At 40.4% G+C, this 19,931-nt stretch overlaps 1 protein-coding gene across 1 annotated transcript in view; it reads right to left on the bottom strand.

Annotated features, from left to right (window-relative positions):
• Positions 1-3,651: 3,651 nt before the first annotated feature.
• Itga2 (integrin subunit alpha 2) overlaps positions 3,652-19,931 on the bottom strand; it is a 98,533-nt gene continuing 82,253 nt past the window's right edge. Inside the window, exons 24-30 of the mRNA XM_070041153.1 lie at positions 19,766-19,868; positions 18,395-18,505; positions 16,995-17,099; positions 14,549-14,662; positions 11,027-11,116; positions 8,458-8,574; positions 3,652-7,900 (exon numbers count right to left, since the gene is read on the bottom strand). Coding sequence (XP_069897254.1) covers positions 7,820-7,900; positions 8,458-8,574; positions 11,027-11,116; positions 14,549-14,662; positions 16,995-17,099; positions 18,395-18,505; positions 19,766-19,868 — 721 coding nt within the window. The 3' untranslated portion in view covers positions 3,652-7,819. The remainder of the gene's footprint in view (positions 7,901-8,457; positions 8,575-11,026; positions 11,117-14,548; positions 14,663-16,994; positions 17,100-18,394; positions 18,506-19,765; positions 19,869-19,931) is intronic.

The following is a 19,931-nucleotide window of genomic DNA, read 5'->3' as shown; positions in this document are numbered from 1 at the left end:
TTAGTGCACCATGAGGTGTCCCTGGCAGTGAACAGTGGCTACCTGTTGGGGAAGGGAAGCAGCTTCTAGAAGCTTCAGAATAAGTGAGGCGTTAGTAATGGAAGTCCCTTAGGTGGACAGGAAGCCGTGCTCCTTCCAGATGGCTGCTTGTGAATGGAGAATAGGATAGGCATATTTTGATATGTATAAATCTTAATCCTCTGACCCTTGGCTAGCGTTAAGGCCCTAGTGAAAGCTGTAAGTTCTGCCTTTTGTGAAGTAGTGCCAGGGGGGGAGAGAGAGGGGCAGAGAGCTGCTTTCAATGGCATAACCCACAATTCGGCTGCTGAGGGGGTAGGTGTGGAACTGCCATCTATGTACCAGGTATCTTCTGGGTCAGGAAGAGGGGCTTCGGAGATAGCTGTAAAAATGGGTTGTGAATCCCTCCAAGGTCTCTGTATAGGAGTGGGAAAGAGGGTTAGAATTGGATGGAATCAAAGTGGCTGGATTGAGAGGGGAGCAGCTTTCCAGGGAGAAGTCAGGGTTTTCAATGAAAGTAATATGAAGCAGCTGTAGGCAGGGAAGGGGAAGGGAAGACAGGGCTTCATGAATAAAAGGTCTGTGGGGGGAGCAAATGGTAGTGGGTTGGCCAAAAGTGAATTTTGTGCTCTCTTGTGCTAAGATGGCGGCTGCTGTCAAAGCTCAAAAGCAGGCTGGCCAGCCTTTTACCGTTAGGTGTAGTTGTTTTGAGAGGTAGGCCACAGGTCTAGACGAGGGGCCTGACATTTGTCCAAGAACCCCAAGGCCAATTCCCCACTTCTCAGTGACAGAGTATAAAGGATTTCTTAAGGTTGGGTAGAACTAGAGGTGGAGCCTGAACAAGCGCTTGTTTCAGTACCTTAAATGGGGTGTCAGTGGGCTTTGTGGGGTCCAGAGCTCTAGTAGAGAGCCCTTGGTTGCCTGATAAAGGGTTTAGCAAGTTAGCAAAACCAGGTATCCAAATACAAAGAAAGCTTGCAAGTTCCAGGAAAGACAGAATGTCCTTGGTTTGTGGGACAGAGAGAGACTGGACTTTTCTATCAAGAGTAATGCTTCTCTCTGTAGGAGTTATGGACAGATCTCTGGCTTTGTTATCTGGGCCTTGGAAGGGGAGAATCTATATCCTTTGGCCAATAGGAAGGTGAAGTCAGTTGTATATTGGCAACTCAAAGGGCTGCAAAGCAAGAGATTACCAACATACTGAAGAATGACACTAGCAGATACCTCAAGAGAGAGGAGGTCCTTTGCTAAAGCCTGTCCAAAAAATAGGGACTGTCTCAAAACCCTTGAGGAGGACTGTCCAGGTCAGCTGCTGTGCCCTGTAAGTATCTGGGTCCACCCAGGTAAAAGCAAAGAGGTTCTGACAGTCAGGATGCAAGGGCATTGTAAAAAAACACATCCTTAAGGTCCAGCAGGTGGTACCAGGAGGTATCTGTGAAAGGAGAGTATATGAGTTAGGCACAACCAGGTGAATAAGAAGGACTGCAGTGTTAACGCGCAGGTCCTGGACTAGGTGATAGGTTCCATCAGGTTTAACTACTGGCAGAGGGGTGTTAAAGTGGGAGTTAGTAGGTTTGAGAAATCCTTGTTTAAGAATGGGAAGGTTTTAAACTGTGCCTATGTTGAAGGGAAATGGGGTATTGGTATGTAATGGCTAAGGTCTTTAAGTTTAATGAGGACAGGAGTATGGTGTCTAGCCATAGTGGGTGTGGAAATATCCCAGAGAAGGGGGTGGACAAGATCTGGAGGGAGGGGGAAAGGATCTAGTTGGGAGGTCACAGGTGGGGTGCATCTAAGGATAAAAGTAGAATAGGCGTTGGCTGTTTGGGGACATATGCCTGTCATTCTAAGCCACATAGGCAACTGAGATCAGGATGATTAGGGTTGTAGGCCAGCCTCAAGGCTCCGCCAACATGGAGGGAAGTTGGATGTGGTATCAAGAGACCTTGTAATCCTGTTGTATCTACTGAAATGATTTTTGTGTAAGGACATTGGTTCAACAAATATTTGAGCATGCCCTCACTCCTATCTTGCAGTAGGTCTGCTGGGCTATGGCTGGTGTAGACTGGCTGTTACTGCCCTTGACACCCTTTCCTGCATGTCCCCATCTTGCCCTTCCTTTACAGATTCCTATGGTCTGCTTCCTGTCATTGTTTCAGTCTCTGATTAAATGATATTGCCACAGAGCATTCTGGGAGTACTCTAAGGAATCAAACCCAGAACCTCATGCATGGTAGGCAAGCATTCTACCACTAAACCACACTCTTAGCCCTGAGTATTCTATTTAAAACTGGAATACTGTCCCTTTACTCTGCCTCATGTTTATATTTTTATTATCTTTAAGTAGTTGTACAAAGGAATAGCCATTTCACAAAGCAGTTTATGAATATCATGTGTCTTGAGCAATATCAGCCTTTCCAATATTCTTAACCATCCCTCCCTCCCAAACCACCCTTCCCCCACTTAATTTTGTAGGATGTGTGTGTGTGTGTGTGTGTGTGTGTGTGTGCCAGTCTTGGGGCTTGTACTTGGCCTGGGTGCTGTCCCTGAGCTTTTCTTTTGCTCAAAGCTAGAACTCTACCACTTGAGCCACAGGTCTACTTCTGGCTTTTTGGTACTTTATTGGGGATAAAAGTCTCACAGATATTCCTGCTTGTGCTGGCTTTGAACTACTTATCCTCATATCTCAGTCTTCTGAGTAGCTAGGATTATAGGCCTGAGAGAGAATGCATTGAATTTTTGACTGCATCCTTCTCCCATCTCACTCCCCCTTTATCCACTGTCAACTTAATGTTACTTGCTGTGCATCTACTAGTTTGTCATACTCATTAGCTTATAAGCTTTATGAGATCAAGCTCATGTATATTTGTTGTAGGAATGAATACTAGTGCTGTTGATATTATGAATTGTTAAATATACATGACATTTACTGTAGCACTTTACCAATGTGAAGAGATATCTGGTTAAAATAATGAGAAGATAGGCACAATTTGTCTCCACCACTCCCTTTCTTTCTTCTATCCTCTGTCTTAAATACTAAGGAACTAATTAATTAGTATGTTAAATATCTCCGTCATGATTTGGGTGCTATAATTGTCTTATCCAGTAGAGGGCAGTATAGCAAGGGCTATAGTGAAAACAGCTTGAGTAGGTCCCGTTTTTGTTTTGCATGGAATAAAAAAAATGCACAACTGAACACATACATATACACAAACATATTATTGTGGGGGGGGGCAAGAAGGTTGTGGCAAGAGTGCCAAGAGGGGCGTGGGAGATGTGGACCCCTAATGCAGCCACCCACGTTCCATCATCTGTACAATGATGGTGATAGATGTACAGTGATGTCATGGTTTTAATCGTATTCACTTCAGCATGTTTAATTTTATGACAAAATATGTAACACCCCCTCCCTGCTTACTCTTCAAGTTTCTGTAACTGCTTATAACTATACCTTTGTAGGTTGCAGCAGTGTGGTGGATTTGTTTTCATAAGGATACTAGATACCTACGGCTAGTTACATTGTTAGTCTTCTTAAATCTTGAGTATGTTCTGAAGCAAAGCAAATCTGTAATGAAATTTATAACTTGTAAAAAATAAAAAGCCAAGGAAACTATATTTTCAAAACCATTTTAATATTCCTAATGTGGGAAGAAGAGCAATTTACAATGCAACTTTTAGGTTTTCTTCTCATACTACAATACAAATTAAAGCTCCTGGTTTATATTGATTACAAGTCCAGTTGGATTTTTGTTTCTCCAATGAAGTGTGCAACTTGATATACAAATGGATACATTCTTTTTTTTTATTTTTATGGAAGAGAAAAAAGACAAAACACATTTAACACCAAAGCCCTAATGCATCTTGTGTGAAGGAAATAGATAATTTCTTCTTTAAAAATATACACTTCCAACATAGTTGTGTGATATATACATTTACATTTTGACTTCATCTGCACAAACACATCAAGTACATTATAGGGCTTTCTATATGTACATAATAGACATATATTGTTCTTTAGATTCAAAGAAGTAGCTATGATTTTTAATTGCTTCAAATTTTATCCCTATGTTTACCTTTTATTTCTATGCATAATCTTTCAAATTAAAATGTATATGCCTAAATGTATGTGGAAGGAATACAAATTTATATGCACAATTTTTCTTTCTTTTTTTGGGGGGGGGGTCCAGTCATGGGGCCTGAACTCTGGGCCTGGGCGCTGTCCCTCAGCTCTTCAGCTCAAGGCTAGCGCTCTACCACTTGAGCCACAGCACCACTTCTGGCTTTTTCTGCTTATGTGGTGCTGAGGAATCAAACCAAGGGCCTCAGGCATGCAAGGCAAGCGCTCTACCACTGAGCCACCTTCCCAGCCCCACAATTTTTATGTGTAAAAGTTGAAAATATTAAATATGAACCAGGAAGCTCCACTAAATGTTTCCTCCTACCTTTTATTAATGATGTCTTAAAGAATGAGAATTTCATAGATTGAGTTATATCTGTATATCGGGATAAATATACTATAAAACTAAACCTTTTATAATAATTTTAGGATAGTCACTTTGGTGACTAATAGGCTTTTGTTTTCACAGTTGATATGCAACTTTCACTATTTCATAAAATAACATTGCTAGCTAGAAAAATTTCTGTCTAGTTCAGACTTCTCAATTTTCTGCTGGCATAAGCAATGTACAATTTTAAATCAATACAGTGTTTTCATCAAGCTACTTTGCTATTATTTTATAAGGCTTATGTGACAGTCATGCATAAAGCAACACGAAATTTTTACCATGTTCTATACACGTTGGTTATAGGCCATTTATGAAATGGAAACGTTAACATGACATCTTTTAAGGCCTTCCCTGACTTGCTTTTACAGGAAAAGTGTGATGGAATGAGAGCTGGGACTTGCTTTCAAAGGCTGTTTCCCCCACCCCTTGCATCAGTTCTTGCATGAAAAATAGGCACCTTTGCTTCAAAGCTCTAGAGAAACACTTGCAGGCAAGGTCTGCAGCCATGGCTGGCCTGAGCTGAGAGCAGGGGAAGCATGCTACCTGCTATCTGGTAGCAAGGATGCTGCTTATAGACATCCCTCCAGGCATGGGTCATATCCTCCTCCACCCAAAAGGAAACCACCAGACCCCAAATGACAGCAATGTCAAGACGGAAATGCCCTGAGCTCATGTTATTCCTAGACAAGTGGCTAAGCTTTTGAAACAGTGTCTTCCAGGCCATCTTCAGCCAAAGCTAGCCAGAATGCTCCTCAATATACGTAGGAGATGGCTTTTGTTTATTTATTTGCTATCAAAGGAAGAGGAGGCAGAATAAAATTAAAGCAATGGTGTGCTTTAGTCATTTGTATGTATATTGCAAAACTATATGTGCAATAGATACATCGTTTATTAACTTTTTTTGTCTACCTAATGACCAATGTCTCCACATTTTTTTAAATGAAAATTTTGGTTGGAATAACCCAGTGAATCCACACAGCTGTTAAAAGAATCAGGCTCTGGCATGGACAACTAAAGAATACCATGCTGTTTTTGCTATAAATCCCTGATGGCTTCCCTCCCCTCCCCCCCTCCGCCCCCATTCATTGTGCTTTGTAATACTAGGTAAGTCATTAACAGATCCAGATAGCCATCCTCCAGGGCTCAGGTCAGCAGAGCAGTCCGGGCTATCTGTAGGCACATTTGCAAATTCCCATTTTCCTTGGAAACCTCTGAGACATACATTCTCAGAGGATCGTCTGTTTACATTATATGAAATCCAGACAATAGAATTCTAAAACTAAATAATCTTCACTGCTGAACACAAGTCCTCCCATTCTATACTGAGAACACTTATGTTCACAGGGGCCCAGACTTGTCCAAAGCTTTAGGCATGCGGTATCTGACATAAAGTCATCCTGGCTACCTTTGCTTGATCCTTTCTCCTCCAGGTCCCTTAGAGAGTGTGTGGGTTCAGAGACAGACAGAAGAATGTGTAAGAAGTAGAAAAAAAATTGTATCCCTCCAATAAGGGGCCATGTATGTCATAATGACTGGATGCTGGTCCGGATGCAAATGTCTGGCCTTCATCCCACTATGGCCTTGGGCTGTGGTCCAAGCTTTGACTACGTTTGCCTCAGTCTTCTAGAAAGAACCACAGAGGATGCACCTGCTAATTCAGTGGTTTCCACCTTCCTCCTCCATATTTTTTTTTTTTAGAGATTCCTGAGACACTTGGCCTTGTTTATCACTGCATAAGCTCCCAACACTTAGAAATGTAATCAACAAATACATTTAGCAACAAAGGAAACTAGTGTCCCAAAGTTAGGGAGTTGGTACAGTAATTTACACAGTTGTGTGAATTAAATCAGATGACTTCTGTCCTCCCACCTGGCAAAGTAGTGGTTGGGGTATGGGAGATTTATATGAGGGGTGACAGGACTCTTGGAGATGAAGCAGGTCCAGGGGGCTTCTGACATGGGGGTTATGGGGTACCAAGGAAGGTGCCAGGAAGCAGGAGAGGGGTTCTGCAAGAGAGCTGGAAGTCTGCCTAAGAAATTGCTTGTTTCAAAAGTTCACTGAGTCTACCTGGCTGTTGTCTCATGCCTGTAATCCTAGCTACTCAAGAGGCTGAGATCTGAGGATCATGGGCAGGAAAGTCCATGAGACATTTAACCCTAATTAAGTAGCAAAAAAAAAAAAACTGGAAGTGAGGTGTGGCTCAAGTGATAGAGCACCAGTCTTGAATGAAAAAGCTAAGGGACAGCACATAGCCCCTGAGTTCAATCCTTAGTACCGGCATTTTTTAAAAAATAAAAAATCCCATTATATTCCTGCCAGCCAGCTAATCAAATCCTAAAAAAAAAGGACTGTTCTATATCCTAAAAGAAAGCAAATGTCCTCTTACTTCCTCTGACACAGGTTAGGCCTTCAGCAGGCAGCACTTGACCATAAATTGGTTATCTCATAGGTGATTAACAAAATCCTTTCTTGTGCTTTGGCTTCTAAAGGACTCCCCAACTCCCAACTGAAATGGAGTTGCCTTTGTAGAAGGTGACCTCTAAACACCCCTCTGTAATTCAAGCATGATTTAACAATTAGAGCAAGATAGGACTCTCAAAGAGGTATTCAGAGACTGGAGAAATGAACAGAAAGTTTAACCTAGTTTATAAATAAAATTGTCACTTAAAATATCCTCTGGCAACTTTAGGTGAGCAGCATAAATTGAAAAACAACCTGTGTTTTTGTTCCCTCCACTGCTGAACATGAATATTCATGACAGTTTTAAACACTGGAAGTACTCAGTATGGGATGCCATATTACACCCTCCTCCACAGTACGATGTGTTCGTATATGCTCAGTGATCAAATACGTTGGTAGGAAATAACATATATAATAGACTTACACCCTAGGTACTTCCACTTCTGTTGTTACTAATTTAAAAATCATCTTGAAGGGAATATTCCTTATCTCTTTAAACTCGGCAAAGTATAATTTTCTTCGCTTTGTCGGGCCTGGAAGCATTTCATGTTCTGACACAATACAGACTATCAAGTAAACTCTGGCTCAGCCAGTTTAAAGATTCCTTTTTCATCCCTGTATAAAATAATTGTTTTAACCCTTGATACCCGTAATGCCCACCCACCATTTCTTCAAACTGACCGGCAGTCTCTTTTATAATGCCAGGCTAATTTACCTGGACTGTTATTATAAAAAAAAAAAGTGGGACTTAAAAAAATAAACCCAATTGTGGTCATAGTAAGCCCTGGCTGGGCTGTGACCGGCCGTGGTCTCTGCGGTGGTATCTGCGGGGCTGTTCAGCTGTTGAGTTCCCTGGTCTCATTAACATCATCTGGGTTTTTCATCATTTTCTCATATTTTCTCTTGAAGAATCCAAGCTGTAAGGGGGTATGACATGAAACTATTAATGTCTACCAGAATGACAATTACCCTGACTTGATCATTACTCAGGGAGTATACATGCCAGATATAAGAACATCAAATTGTACCCACGAAGGATGCCCAACTCAAACAATACTCCTCCATGGCTTACATATGGCTTTGATCCACTGCTATCATGGTCACTGAGATCCTTCCAGAAACTTGAGGTGAGCGGGCTGCTGCTGTCTGCTACCTATCATCCATTTACTGGGGAAATTTATATCCAGAGAGTTTAATTGACCTGTACAAAATTAAATTTCTCAGGATCTATATATTTGAAGGTAAACAAAATGTTCAGGGTCCAGGATATAAGAACTTTCCTTTTAAAGGACAACCTTTTCACTGGTCTTCAAAGCCAAGAATAAACAAATTTCCATTTCTTTTCTCTGTGGTAGAGGAGGTACTAAATGATACTTAAGGATGTTTTTATTTTATTTTACTTTTTTTTTTGTAAGATAGTCCAAGGCAGAAATCTTCAGGAGCCTTGTATTTTAAAATAGGAAATTTTTCTTACCTTCCACAAAACTGCCACCAGGGCTGCCAGTAGAAGGATTCCAGCAATTATACTCCCTACTATGACCCCCGTTGGTATTTCAGCTTTCTCACCAGGTTTCATGATCATAAGGGCAATCTGCAAACAGATATTCACAATTCATTTTATCTCATTTGAGCACAGAAAGAGGTGTAATGGGACAGTACTTGTCTGTAAGCCTATAAATGCATGTCCAAAACTGGAAAGGACACAGGTCTCACTCAAGAGCAAGTTTTCTCTGGGTTTCTAAAATACTGATTTATCTTAAATTTGATTCAAACTTGGTATCAATTGTTGGAAAAGTTGTGACAATTATCTCAGGGTTCAGTTTGACCTTGACAGTGGTGACATTGTCCTTGTAGATAAACATGACTCTGAGTTTACTTCTGGCCAGTCTTTGTAGCACTGTAATGGAATGACAGCCCTAAGAGTTTTAACAGGAAAACTTCCTTGCCACAGTCTCTCATTTCTTCTTCTTCTTCTTTTTCCTCCTCCTCCTCCTCCTCCTCCTCTACCTCCTCCTCCTCCTCCTCCTCCTCCTCCTTCTTCTTCTTCCTGCTTCCTCTTTTTTTCTCCTTTCTTCCCTTCCTGTTCTTTATCCTCTGCTCTTCCTTTTCCTCTTCTTCCCTCTTTCCTTCCTTCATCCCCTTCTTCTTCTTTCTCTCTTCTCTTTTTGCCCTCTCTTCTCCTTTTTAATTGGGAAGATATTCATAACTATTTAGTTTACAAAAAATTCCCGAAGACTATGTTTTAGCACAAAAGAAGGGAATGATACCTAGTTCATTTACTTGAGTTAATGTTAAATTGCAGTGGCAAAGGCTTTGCTTTTGGTCATACATTTTGAGTTGGGAAAAACAGGAAGCTGAAGTTCATGGCTATTTCTCCTCATTTGAATCATCAAAGGCTAAAATAAAGTTTTTCATATGTCTATGAATAAAGTTACTATAAATTTCTGTAGCTCACTGTTTACTGGCACTCAGATACCTTCTTCTCTGTATTCAAGAGCTTCCTAATCTGGAATCTATGAATCTCTCTGGACCCATAGGTACAAAATTTTGTGCAATAGATATATAAATGGGCCAGGAGCCAATGGATCCCTGAAAAGAAATGATCATTTTTTTTCTATAGGCATGTTTCAATCTGTTGTTTGGATTCAACACATTATTTGATAAACTCAAAAACTATTGTTTGGATTCAAAACGTATTTTCAGATACACAGTAAAAGTTGATGTCTTATTTATGAACACTATTTAGAGGAAACCAGGAAAAGAAAAATCTAATAGGTTCATGAAAATTATTACTTTGACCTTTCAATTAATATGTTTTAAGATTGCTTTTTGAAAAAAAAATGACTTCAGCAGTTTTCCATGTTGTTTGAGCACTGCATTTTTCTAAAGTAAGCTTAAAAAAAATCTATTGTACTTTCTCCCTAGCCTAAGTTTACAGCTGTTTGAATCTGAAGTCTTCCATTTCCTCTGGCTCTGCTTCTGGTTTTCCATGCCCTGTCCCTGAAGGCAGGGTGTGGACTTTCACTGAGCTTCCTAAACTGGAGACCGAAAAGGGTCCTCTATTGTTTGGGATCATTTTCCCTGGGATAAAATGGGAAGGCAGTTCTGTGAGCTGTACTTTCAGGCATTGAGAGAGTCCCAAAGTTCATTGAGCCATTGGCTTTTCAACCTAGTCTGTAAGCTAGAGCAGTGGCTGGCGGCCAATTGCCCAGCTGGCCTCTGGGGCAGAGTCATGAACTTGCTTCCAGCTCTTAACAAAAGCACTGAGAGGAAAATGCTGGGGGCTCTGCCAGCAGATTAGCTGGGCATGGAAATCCTGCTCTATCTAAAAATGGCATGTGCTAACCAGAGTTTCAGTGCAAAGCAAAGTTGTCTATGCCAGCCCTAAGAACAGGGAGCTTTTGTTTTCTGTAAAAGTACAGTTCTCTGAAGAACTATTTATTATCAAGGGAGACATTTATAGTTCTTTATAATGTACGACCATGAATGGACATGTCACACATTGTTAGTGTCTGGTTCTAAGAAGTACTATTTGGGGGGAAAAAAGCTGGGAGGGGGGAGGGAAACTTTTATGCCTTTTTTTTTTTTTTTTTTAGAAATGCTTCTGCACTTCTTTTTAAAAAAGACTCCAATATGAATAAGCATGACTTATTTTGCAACCTGTGGTGCAGATAGATTTTGGCAGGCAGAGAGAAAGGGCGAGCTGATGGTGGTAGCTCAGGCATGGAGAAGAGTCACTATGGCATCTCAAATGAGACAGAGCTGGTTTTGTTATGCCTTTCTTTGGATCTCCCCACTTCTAGGAAAGCCAACTTTGCCAGCCTGGGAGGATGGGGATGGGGGGAGGGGTGGTAGCTGGAGGAGGGAGAGTGTATCACTGAGCTTTCTGAGAAGCCAACACCCTGGCCCATGCTCAACAGAATCAACATTCGCTGCTCAGAGGTTCGGAAGGACACTTCCACATGTACGTAGGTTAAGAGAATAAATATTCTATGATTTGGGAAACAGAACACCCATCCTAGGGAGGGAGGGGATGCACTCACTTTGACAATGTTATCTTCAATCACATAGAGCTGGGGATTATTTGTGTCGATTTCTGCAGCTGCAGTCAGCTGTACTGCCTGGAAAGTTGACTGGATCATAGGGGAAAAAAAGAGTACAATTTATCTTAACAGCAGACATTCATTGCAGAAAATGTGGCATGCTTATAATTTACTTATTTCCTGGTGGAATGTGACAAGAGCAAATACCAATCCTGAAGATTACAGAATCTTCAAGTGCTTGATATGGAGGTACATGAGGGTTGCTCATCAGATGCTGATGGACAAGGTTTAAAGCATGCAGAAGGAAGCTTATCATAGCCAATTAACCCAGTCCCTGGACATGACATCCAGACCTGGCCAGGGAAAACATCTCTTTGGGTGATCCAAACTTGAAAATGGTTGAAAAATAAGGGCTTAACAAAAATGAAGGTTTGTAGTTGGAAAGATTTCAAAAAGCTTAATGAAGCCAGAGACCCGGGAGAAAATTGCATATTTATATGCTTACCTAACTGAGTCATATAATGAAATGGAATGCCAACAACATGTAAAAGAAAATTTCTGTCTGGGCACATGTGTTGTAAAAAGCACATTACATACATGTATGAATATGTAAATGAAAGCCATTCATGTTTTTTTTTTTTTACCATCAATATAGACTCATTTAAAAAAAGAGGGAATAAAAGTACACTTGAGCTGGGCACTGGTGGTTTACACCTGTAATTCTAGCTACTCAGGAGGCTGAGATTTGAGGATCACAGTTCAAAGCCAGCCCAGGCAGAAAAGTCCCTGTGAGACTTTTTTCTCCAGTTAACCACTCAAAAACTGGAGGTGACACTGTTGCTCAAGTGGTAGAGTGTTAGCTTCTAGCACAAAGAGCATCAGGGACAACACCCAGGCCATAGTTCAAGCCCCCCATCTTTCCCAACAACAAAGTACACTTGAACTTGACTGTGCATGTCAGCAGCAAATACCTTGGCCTTTGGGCATGTTATATCACATCAAGAATATTTTCATATTTCCTCATCTGCTTGCTTCTATCACATAATCCTAGATGTGGCATAGGCATGTAGGAAGGACAATTTGCTTTATGCTGATGTCAATAGCAAGTCTCCTAGTATGAAATAAGTTTACGTGCATTCTTCAATGTAATTTTAGAAAAAAAACACCTATTTTTCAATGGAAACATTATTGATGTGTGCATTTCATTGTTGTCAGTGTTGGATCATTGTGGTAAAATACAGCACTCAGATTTTAGAACTGTTTTCACAAGCACTGGCTACTAAGGCTCAGTTTTTCTGGTTTCTAGGGTATAAGATCCAATAGACTCTGTGAAGTAATTTGCTGAAGTCTATGTAAGAGCCAGGAAGAGAGAATATATTTCCAAAAAGTGAGCAATTTATTTCTTTTCCACTGGCTCAGGCTCTGGTAATTCTTAATTCTCTCAAGATGAAAACTTGCATCATAACTTAACCCTGACCACTGGCATATGATGTATCCTACAAGGTTAGCTAGGAGAAGAAGATGTACTACACACTCCTAGAAGAGCTAGCATCTGGCAAGGTTCTCCTTTATAAATGGTGTCTAAGGCTGCTCTCTGTTTGGAAACTTGAGCAATCACTTTGTAATGAAATTACTTGAAGTGTGAGGTTGACAGAGGGGCAACACCAGAAAGCATCACATCAGTGGCCCATACAGGAAACAAGATCCTTATTCAAGACTGTGTCTCCCAGGTGGTCTAAGGAACATTCACTTAGCTGTTGATCCACTGTGAGGACCAGGTGATTTTCATGAAGGAGGAAGATGTGTAGGATGCGATAACAGTGCTCAGGTGGCTTCTCAGTTTAGCTCTCACAATCATGTTGAAAAAAATATATAAACAAGACACCTCAGTAGTTTGCTCAGAGGAATAAAACTGCTGCTTGTTGAATATTATTGACAAGATACGTTCAAAAGTTTTCTGGTTAAATGACGTACCTTTAAGCAAACTCTGGGAAACCCAAATGTTTTTTATAGAGCTGGTACGATTCTATTTGATGTGCAAAAGTCAGTGTTCCTTCCCAGTTGGCAAAGTTTGCTATGAAAACATTGCTCCTCAAATCCAAAGAGCCAATTGGTAAAACTTACACACCAAACTACAGTAACCAGGAAGGTGGTGTAGCTAAGAGCACATATTACATCTTACAGGACACTGAACGATCTTGGATGCTTTGAAGCAAATACAACTAACAAGAAATCAACTATAAATAAGTGAAAAAGCAACCGAATGCTTCATTTCTCCACTCCTCTGATACTGTATTTTCCTGTCATCTTTTACTACTCCCTTTTGATATTATGTCTTCATTTAAGAATATTGTTTGTATTTTGACTCCAGAAAGAGTCTAAGATGGAAGCTCTCTAATCCTACACTAATGTACCTAGTAAAGAATGATGGTTACTTTGTGAGACAATGAAAAAATTAGGGGGGGCGACTGGTTATATGCACCTTCAGAATGGATTCATTTGTTAGAAAAATAAATCCATTGAAAACCATACATTTCCAAGAGGTTTCAGACTAATTTATACTTTGTCACCTCAGTCTGAGGGTTGGCAAAAGGGATGAGTAAGCAGCCACTCAAGCAGCCAGTTTGAAGGTCAGTCTATGTTTACATTTTTTCATGCCAGATTCTAGCTACCCAAACTATCATAAAGAAGAAAACATTGACATTGTTTTTGGTACTTTCACTTCAATGGGAAGTGAAATGACCTTATAGTTGTGTTCTTCCTGAGCTCTCTTATTAGAGGAAGGGTAAAGAGGAGAGCCGAGTGGTTACCTGCTGTAATAGAGGAAGAGTGTCTCTCTGCTGGGTTCCCTGAATGAGAGACACAGACCTGTGCTTGTTGATCTGGATGTGGGGTTTGGGGAAGGAAACCAAGCAGATGCTCTCTGTAGCTAAGGTCAACAGAGGCAATCTTGACACTTTTCCTGTGGATCTTTCAGCTTGCTCTGTGTCTGTGTGGAGTCTGCAAAGCAGACCATAAACTCCTTCTATGATGCAGAGGCATAGCCAGGGGAAGTGAGCATTGATAAGCACTATTTTCCAGAGTAAAAGTGCTCTGGCATGGGTACTAGAATGTGGTGTGTGTGTGTGTGTGTGTGTGTGTGTGTGTGTGTGTGTGTGTGTGTGTGTGTGTGTGTGTGTGTGTGTGTGTGTGTGTACTGGATCTTGAACTCAGGGCCTGTGTACTGTCCCTTAGGTTTTTCTGCTCAAGGCTGGATCTCTACCATTTGATCCACCAGCTCTACTTCTGGCTTTCATTTTTGCTGGTTAATTGGAGATAAGAAGAATCTCAGACTTTCCCATCTGGACTGGCTTCCAACCTCAGTCCTCAGATCTTAGGCTCCTGAGTAGCTAGGATTACAGGTGTGAACGCTGGCTTCTAGCTAGGTACTAGAATTCTATTTCATTAAAGGGTAAGAACTTGATAATGAAGCCACACATTCCCTTGTGGTTGAAAAACCCAATAGATACAATGAATACTCACAGCAGCAAAAGTCCTATTCCAAATTCTGGTAGTCACATTGATGAAGTACTCTCCTTTCGTGTGAAGATCTTTCAGCCAGCAGGTGACATTACTACAGGCAACAGCTGGACAGCTCTTTCAGGTTGAAGTAAATAGTAAAAGAAGACAGCGTGTTAGGATAGGTGTAAATGCATAAGTGCTAGAATTTTACAAAGATAGATCAGACCCAACACTCAGTAGGCTCTAAGAAAAAAGGCAAAACCGTAAGCTATTCGTCCTTTAGCTCTTCTTCAAGGATTTAGATACTGTATTTCAAAATGTAAAATTATACAGGCAATTCTGTCTGTATAGTTTGCCTTAGGAGATAATCGGAAGAGTCTGGAACATAGGGCAGCAACCTTGCGATTGTACTCCTGAAGGTAAAATAAAATAACATTGTATAGAATAAGTAGTCAGACACGATGGTGCACAGCTTTGATCCCAGATGCAGGATGGTATTTAGATGACTACATGAGGATTTGAGGCCATCTGTGGCAAAAAGTTAAGGAGACCCTTGAGCTTGGTAGTGGGGGGGTGGCACATGCCTGTAATCCCTAGTTACTCAGTGGGCTGAAATCTAAAAGATTGGTTCAAAGTCTGCCTGCCTAGGGAAGTCTGTGAGTTTTATTTCCAATTAACCAGAGAAAATCCAGATGTGAAGATGTGGTTCAAGTAGTAGAGTACCAGTTTGAAAAAGCTAAGGGACAGTAACAAGTTCCTGAGTTCCAGTCACAGTACCCGCCCCCCGCTCCCCCCACACACACTCGAAAGACCCTGTCTCAAAGAGCAAAAATTTCAAACAACAACAAAAACAAGATGCAAGCTAGGTGTGGTCTTGTAAGCTTGTGGTCGAGCTACTGGACAGTAGGATTGAGATAAAAGAATTAAATCCTATCTGAAACAAAACTAAAACCAAAAGGGCTGGAGATGGCTGAAGTGGTAGAGCATCTAATTAACAAATATCAGGTCTTGAGTTCAAATCCCAGTACTAACCAAACCAACTAAACACAATGCAGTAATTGAATTGAACTTAATGATAAGATCATCTGTTTTTTTGGGAGGGGATGTGTGTGTGTGTGTGTGTGTGTGTGTGTGTGTGTGTGTGTGTGTGTGTGTGTTGGTCATGGGGCTTGGGCGCTGTCCCTGAGCTTTTATGCTCAAGGCTAGCACTCTAACCCTTTGAGCCACAGCTCCACTTCTAGTGTTTGAGTGGCTAATTGGAGATAAGAATCTCACAGGAACTTTTCTGCCTGGGCTGGCTTCAAACTACAATCCTCAGATCTCAGCCTCCTGAGTAGCTAGGATCACAGATGTGAGCCACCAGTGCTCAACTTAAAGATAACATTTTTAGGTCAACAAAAATGACAGAATCATGCTTATTAAGAGACAGGGAGAAGCACTGATCAACTTCAAGGCCGTGAAACTATTCCACATGAAGCTAAAATTATGGATATGGGTTATTATACATTGTCAAAAATCACAGGTGTGGATTTTTACAATGCCAACAGTGAACCTTAATGTTAACTACAGAGTTTTGGTGTAATGATAATAATGATGATGAGATATCACTGTAGGTTCATCAGTTGTAGCAAATGTATCACACAGATCCAGGATTTGGATAATACAAGCCATAGGCCTGATAGGATAGAAAATACATGGTAAATTCCTATAAATTCCACACAATTTTGCTCTGAACTGCTTACAATTTATGATACATTGTCTAAACGTCAACATGGCCCATTTATGTAGCAGCCTACATACACACACACAGACACACACACAGACACACACACAGACACACATGCATACACACATATACACAAACGTTGCACATAGGAAAAAACACAATTTTGTTCTCCTGTTTTTCCATTCCCCCTATCCTTCACAAAACAAAATAACTGCAGCAAAAAAACAAAGATATTTTAATATAGGGGAGATTTGTGGTTTGTTTGGGATTTGTAACTAATATGGGCCAAACACCACGCTTTACCAAAGAAGAAGGCATAGCTCAGCAGCAGGAGATAATGATACTAGGACCCAGAATTGGATAGCGTATTTAGCAGCTAAGTGAAAGACATCAGTAGTTATAAGTTAGGGAACTTAAGGGGTTTCATCTCTAAAGCATACTCCCAGATTCCTCACGACCCTAAGCAAATGTTTCTAAAGAACACATTGTTGAAACACAATAGTGTCATGTGTCCTTCTGACACTACGAATGGTGGACATGTATTCTGTTAGTCATAGAATAAGTAATCATTCCAAAAACATAAATTTGAGAATGTATTTTCTAAATCCTAACTGCTAGAGTTCATCTTAAATATGAGAATGCTGTGTGACAGGATGAGAACGCTGGTTGGAGGAAAGTTCTGAATTTCAGGTGAAACACAGGGATTGTCCAAAGGGAGTATCACTTGTTAACCGTTCTCACCAATTCTTTCATGCGCCAGAAGTTTTCACTCTTGAAAGACACAGAAGAGGAGGTCTGTCCTATTTTCAGTGGGTTTATTTCTGCTTTACAAGTGATATCACCAGTCTACAACAGAGAAGAGCAATGTCAGATTTGGGAAGCAAAATGGTTTACCCAGATCTTCTTGGCATGTCTGGAAATCTCACTGTTGCCCCAGGAGGTTAGTCTTTCGACTGTGCTTACTGGCCCAGACTTGTGCTTTGCCTAGAGTAAACGGCTGTGATGAACTGATGAACTTCACCTGCTTTTGCCTGGTGTGGATTAACCATAGTTTGTCCCTATAGGTTCACGAATTAGTATTGGAGGACTGGTCTACAGGGTGACAGTGTTGAGCAGGGATGGGGTCTGTAAGGGTTAGGACCTAGTGGAAAATCTAAAGGTTAATTACTTAAGAAGGGGTTGTGGCATTCCAGTTCCTCTCTCTACTTCGCAGTTTGAAAATGTGCCCTCCCCCCACTTACTTAGACTCCTACCATCACCACGATGCCCGTCTGAATTGAAATCCTGAGGATGCTGGCATCGTGCTCTTGAATCTCCAAAATATTATGTAAACCTCATGGTTTTTTCTTTTCTTTTCTTTTTGTAACTCTACCCAGTTTAGGTGTTTTGTTATAGTAGTGCAGAATGGACTGTGACACATCCCATCGGTGATGAAACAAAAACAAATTTGTAACAAAAACACCCTGGGAGTGATTTAGTTCAGGTTATTGGCTGTAGAACATTTTAGGAATTTAATTTCCTGTAGTTATTTGCACAATACAGGAGTCGCTTAGATCCGCTAAGTGCTGCATTAAAAGTGAGCCAATGTCAACCTGCTTTACTAGACAGGAACCTCTTGGTCCAGACTGCATGGCAAAATCGTCTGATGTGCATTCAGGATAAACACCAGTGACTTCATTGCCTGAACATAACAATTGTTTCAAAAGCTCCTGGGGTGATTCAAATGAATAACCAGAGTTGAGTTTAAGCTGGTGGAAGTCCAGGCTGATAGCCTGAAGACCAGCTACTAACTGAAGCTGTGTAGGCCTACTGTGTGCCCAGAGTATATTCAGCCTCTCACAGCTTGGACTTTTTCTCCAACAGGGCCTTGACAACGTCAGATCCTCACCTAATGAGACAGGGATGTTGAAATTATTTCTGCCAAATATAAATATCTAGAATCAGATATTTGTTTCCTTATAAGGGTATTCTACCTCTCATGTGAAATTAGATACTAGTTAACTGGGACCTGTAACACACAGGTGTTACCTTCTCCTCCTCAACTACATTAACTATCAAATGTCAGACACAATTGTTCTGAACTCCTCGGTTATTTCCATCCTGAAAGTATGCACACTGATGGGCAATTGTGTGATCCTTACTTTGTCTGTGTCCACCCCTGTCAGGTACATGAGTGGGTTCTTTTCTTTGGTGTACTGAGGGAGATGGATGACTACAGACGCCATGCTCACCGGAACAGTTCCTGTTGTGACCTACATGGAGAAGAAAGCATCCTACGATCACACCTGATCATACAGCACAAGGAAACCAGCAATTATCCTGGTCCTGATGAGGGGCCAGTATAAAGTGGTTACAATAGCAATTGACTAGCATTGGCTGGATGACCTTAACCTTGACCTTGCTTCAATGCTCATCTTGTTAAATAAAGATAATCAGAAATCGGGTAGATTTGTGCTGGTATACCATGTGCTATCACTGGTGAGTTTGGGTTCTAATTGGCCAATGTTGATGGACTACGGGTTGTTAAAAGTCTTTAACATTCCTAGAAATAATATGAGTACTAACTTGTCTGGGAATTAAATGGAATTATCCATATGTGTATACCATCTGATACAATGGCTAGTTTTATTACCCTCTGCAGATGTTAGGATGTTATTTATTTTACTTCAAATTGTCCTAGTAAAGAAATATGGCTATCATATTTTATAAATTAAAGTTTTGTGGATAATAAATCAAGATTATTTTATAATTTTTTAAACAATAAAAGTAAGGGGTAGAATCTATGTAATGTACAAAAATTGAATGTATTGAGTTACCCAGGCTGGTGAGTAAATTAATTTATTAATTTTTGACTTTTCCAAGTTCCTTCATATTATTATATTTTAAAACAGTTGCTTCTTTACAACAAAATTTCTCTGTACACAACTGCTTATCATGTTTAGACTAATAATTGCTTACTTACAATTATCCAGTCATATTTTAATTAATTTGACTCAAAATATTTTCTGATGCTCATTTTATAATGAATGTTCAAACTGTATTGGTCTCCAAGAACCAATTTGTATTATGATTTTATCCCAATAAAATTTATCCACAGAATTATCAGTGTCATAATTCCTTGTTGGTTAATATTGATGCCTTGAAAATGTTTCATTGGTAACTTCCCCAGGGCACATCACTAAGCATAAATTCCCGTTGTTTACTTATCTACTGTCTATCCCAGGGCTTCTCAGAGTATGGTACTTGGCCCCAGGTATCAGCATCAATATCCTTACCCAAGGATCTGATAGAAATGCACATGTTTAGGCTGACCCCAGACCCACTGAATCAGGAACTCAGGATGGAGCCCAGCCCTCTGTGTGATAGCAAGCCTGCCAGATGCTAGTTAATGCACGTTTAAATGTACAAACATTGGTGTATTCAACATCATCTTATTTCTGTTGTCTCTTCCCAGGGTAATTTTTTTTTCATTCCCTTTCCTCTTGACTTGCCATGATCACAAGCTCACCAACCTTAAGGGAAAAGACAAATTTTGGACCAATATCTTCAAAATTATTCACGACTAAAGGAACATTCTCCTCTGAAGAGACCTCATGAAAATTGATGTTGGTGGATCTGTTGAACGACACATGGAAAACCAAAGTTTTTAGTTTAGATGATATTCTATTTTTTAAGTAT

The sequence above is a fragment of the Dipodomys merriami genome, unplaced genomic scaffold (assembly GCF_024711535.1).
Source record: "Dipodomys merriami isolate MVZ:Mamm:240054 unplaced genomic scaffold, mDipMer1.0.p SCAF_30, whole genome shotgun sequence".
Lineage (NCBI taxonomy): Eukaryota > Metazoa > Chordata > Mammalia > Rodentia > Heteromyidae > Dipodomys > Dipodomys merriami.
This window is presented reverse-complemented; position numbering and strand designations above follow the sequence as displayed.